Source organism: Nematolebias whitei, chromosome 20 (genome assembly GCF_014905685.2).
Source record: "Nematolebias whitei isolate Nwh7 chromosome 20, NemWhi1, whole genome shotgun sequence".
Lineage (NCBI taxonomy): Eukaryota > Metazoa > Chordata > Actinopteri > Cyprinodontiformes > Rivulidae > Nematolebias > Nematolebias whitei.
The window spans coordinates 39,662,573-39,666,092 of NC_056517.1; the positions used below are offsets into that span (position 1 = coordinate 39,662,573).

The window sequence follows — 3,520 nt, forward strand, 5'->3', positions numbered from 1 at the left end:
GTACCCCATACTCCCAGAGTACCCCCCACAGGGTTCCCCGAGGGACATGGTCGAACGCCTTCTCCAAGTCCACAAAGCACATGTAGACTGGTTGGGCAAACTCCCACGCATCCTCCAAGACCCTGCTGAGAGTATAGAGCTGGTCCAGTGTTCCACGGCCAGGACGAAAACCCCATTGCTCCTCCTAAATCCGAGGTTCGACTATCCGACGGACCCTCCTCTCCAGAACCCCTGAATAGACCTTACCAGGGAGGCTTAAGAGCGTAATTCCCCTGTAGTTGGAACACACTCTACGGTCCCCCTTTTTGAACAGGGGGACCACCACCCCGGTCTGCCAATCCAGGGGAACTTCCCCCGATGTCCACGCAATATTGCAGAGTCGAGTAAGCCAACACAACCCTACAACATCCAGAGCCTTAAAGAACTCTGGGCGAATCTCATCCATCCTTGGCCATTCCCCGACACTCCTCGAGAATTTTTATGGATGTCACTGGAGGACACTGCTAATTATTCCATCCTTATCAGAACTCTTACAGTGCCTCAGGGAGCATTTCTCACCGCTCTTGTTGTCACCCCCCCCCCCCGCAGAATGTTCTACGTCACCATGTGCTTGTATGTGCGAGGTGTTTTTTTTTCATTATCAGGGTCTTTCTTCTCAGCCAAGAAGAAAGAGTTTGATAGGAATCTTTTTGCCTCCCATTTCCTACATGTGTTCAGTTTCACTACTTTTTGTCCGTCTAAACAGGTCTCACTTGTAAATGAGTCTCCGAGGCTCAATGTGACTTATCTGTCTTAATAAAAGTTGAATGACTGAATGAAATTATTAACAATGAACATAGATTCTACCCATAATCCCTCTCTGAGGCCATGTGGCCATCAGTCAACCACAGCAGAATGCTACACAAGCTTATATTGCTCAAGGTTTAGGATTTTTTTTAATAACACTTATTTTTCACACAGCAACTGTTTGCTTAAAGTTCTGTTTCTAGTTGGGTCTGAAGAGTGAAGGTGTACTGCCCATCCCACCTCCACTGACAAAAAGCATGGGAATCTCCATTCATTCATTCATTCAACCTTTATTTAGACAGGTAATCCCATTGAGCCTCGAGGACTCATTTACAAGAGAGACCTGATTTAAACAAAGAATGATGACAACAATAATCTGTTATAAAAAGTCATACCAATTTTTTTTTTAACAAATAGAATGGCTAAAAAAAGAAAAGTAACATAAAACAGCTAGATTCTAAGGTGAATGTATAAAACTGAAAACAGGAACATGTCTGCATTGGTCCCTGCCAGGAGTCCAACAGATTCTTAAAGACACTTAGAGAGGTCAAAGGTCGAGAGCTTCAGATCTTTTTGTAAGATATTCCAGGAAACAGGAGCGGAGCAGGAGAAGGTCCTTTTGTCTAGTTCAGTCCTCACTGAGGGAACACTGCAGGTAATGATGTCCTGAGAGCGCACGCTGTAGCTGCACACACACAGAGACATGTAGGAGGAGATGTATGAAGGCAGCAGACCAGGAAGTGATTTAAAGATGAAAATGTACCAGTGGGAGAGTCTGTGTGAAGTTAATGATGTCCAGTTAACCAGTGGATACTGGGTGCAGTGGTGGGTACGATAGTTACAGCCAGTTCTGAATCTTAGTGCACCGTGATAGACAGCATCCAACATCTGCAGCATCCAACATCTGCAGCATCCAACATCTGCAGCATCCAACATCTGCAGGTTCTTGTAGGAGCGTTCATGTAAATAATGTCACCGTGATCAATGGAGGGAAGGAAAGTCACAGATCCAAGGCAACCGCTGACTCAGCAGATTCTGAGCCCGTGGCTCTTCTGTTACTCAGCAGGTTCATCTTTGCTGCATCGTTCCAACATGGCCACTCACAGAAAGCTGCTAGAATCTGATCAGTTTAGTCCTGATTCAATCCATGAGTTTATTGATAACTTTGAAAAGACCAGGATTTACAGAAAAAATGAAAAGTAAAGGCAGACAGTAAATGTTTTTACTGAAAAATGTTGATTAATATTAGAACTGCTTAAATGTTCTTTACTTACAGTTCAAAGTTAACTTACATTTCTTGTTCCAGGATTGTTCACACAACACATTCAGTGATTTTATTAATTGATTCATTTATTTTTCACTTCAGTGAAACTTTCAAGCTTCAGCCATGAGCCGATCACGCTTCAGTGGCCGCTTTCTCAATCCGGTAAAGATCCCAAATCCAACCTTTTGATTGTGATTGACAGCATGTAGATCATGAAACACTTGCTGATCGAATGATGTTTCAGATACCAAGCATCAACCTGCTGCTGGATGATCTGGCTGACTTTAAACCATTTGAACCATTTGAAGGTGAAAGTGATGCCGCTCCCCGCGCACTTCCACCTGGAGTTGGTAAGTTTTGGATGATTTTTAGTCTTTTTGGCTCGTGGCTAGCTTAATGATGTTTACTACCATTTTCTTGTCTCTTTCAGATCCCCTGAATGTGATGGGTATCAACACAAATAAGGAATTAAATGAAAAGAACCATTACACCAGTGATTACGTGACCAACCAGCTGGTGGTCCGACGGGGTCAGCAGTTTGTCATCGACGTCACCTTCAACCGTCCGCTGACGCCTGATGACGACTTCCAGCTGGAGTTCCTGATTGGTGAGTTTGGATCCTGATCTTTGCTCTGATGAACTGGTGTCCTCCAGAAGCCAAGTGCAGGCAGAGGCAGGAGACTCCAGGTAAAATAAATAATAATTTATTTTACAAACAAAAAATGCTGACAGGGCAACAAAACTTAATTTAAGAAGGAGGGAGCAGACATGAATAGAAATGCCAGACCAAGACACCGTGGAAGGGTTTGGTAGTCGGTTAATGCCTGGATACCAAAAACACACAGAATAAATACAGACACTAACGAGACGAGGGGGAAACAAGATTAGGATCAGCTGCACACAGGAGCAGAACATGAGGAATGTAGAAACGCTAGGAGGCTCAGGAAAAACGTCCAGAGAATCGTCTCAACTAAACAAACAAAATGTCCGTTAAACCCTTTATCCAGAGTTGTCTTGACTCTTTGTTGTTTTAACCAGTTTGTTTTTTAACACCAGGCTCTGACCCTATACCCAACAAGGACTCCTTGGTGGTTGTGACCTTTGGAAACCGTCCTGGTGGGTCTTGGGCAGGCCAGATTCTGGGCTCGCAGGGTGCAGCGGTGTCACTCGGCATCACACCCCATGCTGGGGCCATTGTGGGTTTGTACCGCACGTATGTGGCCGTCTCAGTTGGTAACGGCATGCAACGAACCAGTAAGGACCCCAGCACCAACCTGTATGTGCTGTTCAACCCCTGGTGTAAAGGTGACTACTTTGCTACTTTTGTGGCCCTTGGTGGTCAGAAACTTAAAAATTAAAGATTTACATCTTTTTTTTTGTGGTTCAAGTTAAAAAAAAACATGCAAAACATTTTTTAAAGTACTTTTATTCACATTTTAAGGTCATTTGCTGAAGAAAAATCAAAGTTTG

General features: G+C 43.9%; 1 protein-coding gene across 1 annotated transcript in view; it reads left to right on the forward strand.

Moving 5' to 3' along the window:
* Window positions 1–2,285: 2,285 nt before the first annotated feature.
* The window catches only part of LOC119426453 (coagulation factor XIII A chain-like), a 5,501-nt gene continuing 4,266 nt past the window's right edge, over window positions 2,286–3,520 (forward strand). Inside the window, exons 1-4 of the mRNA XM_037694015.1 lie at window positions 2,286–2,400; window positions 2,481–2,657; window positions 2,705–2,737; window positions 3,107–3,355. Of these exons, the coding sequence (XP_037549943.1) occupies window positions 2,286–2,400; window positions 2,481–2,657; window positions 2,705–2,737; window positions 3,107–3,355 (574 nt within the window). The remainder of the gene's footprint in view (window positions 2,401–2,480; window positions 2,658–2,704; window positions 2,738–3,106; window positions 3,356–3,520) is intronic.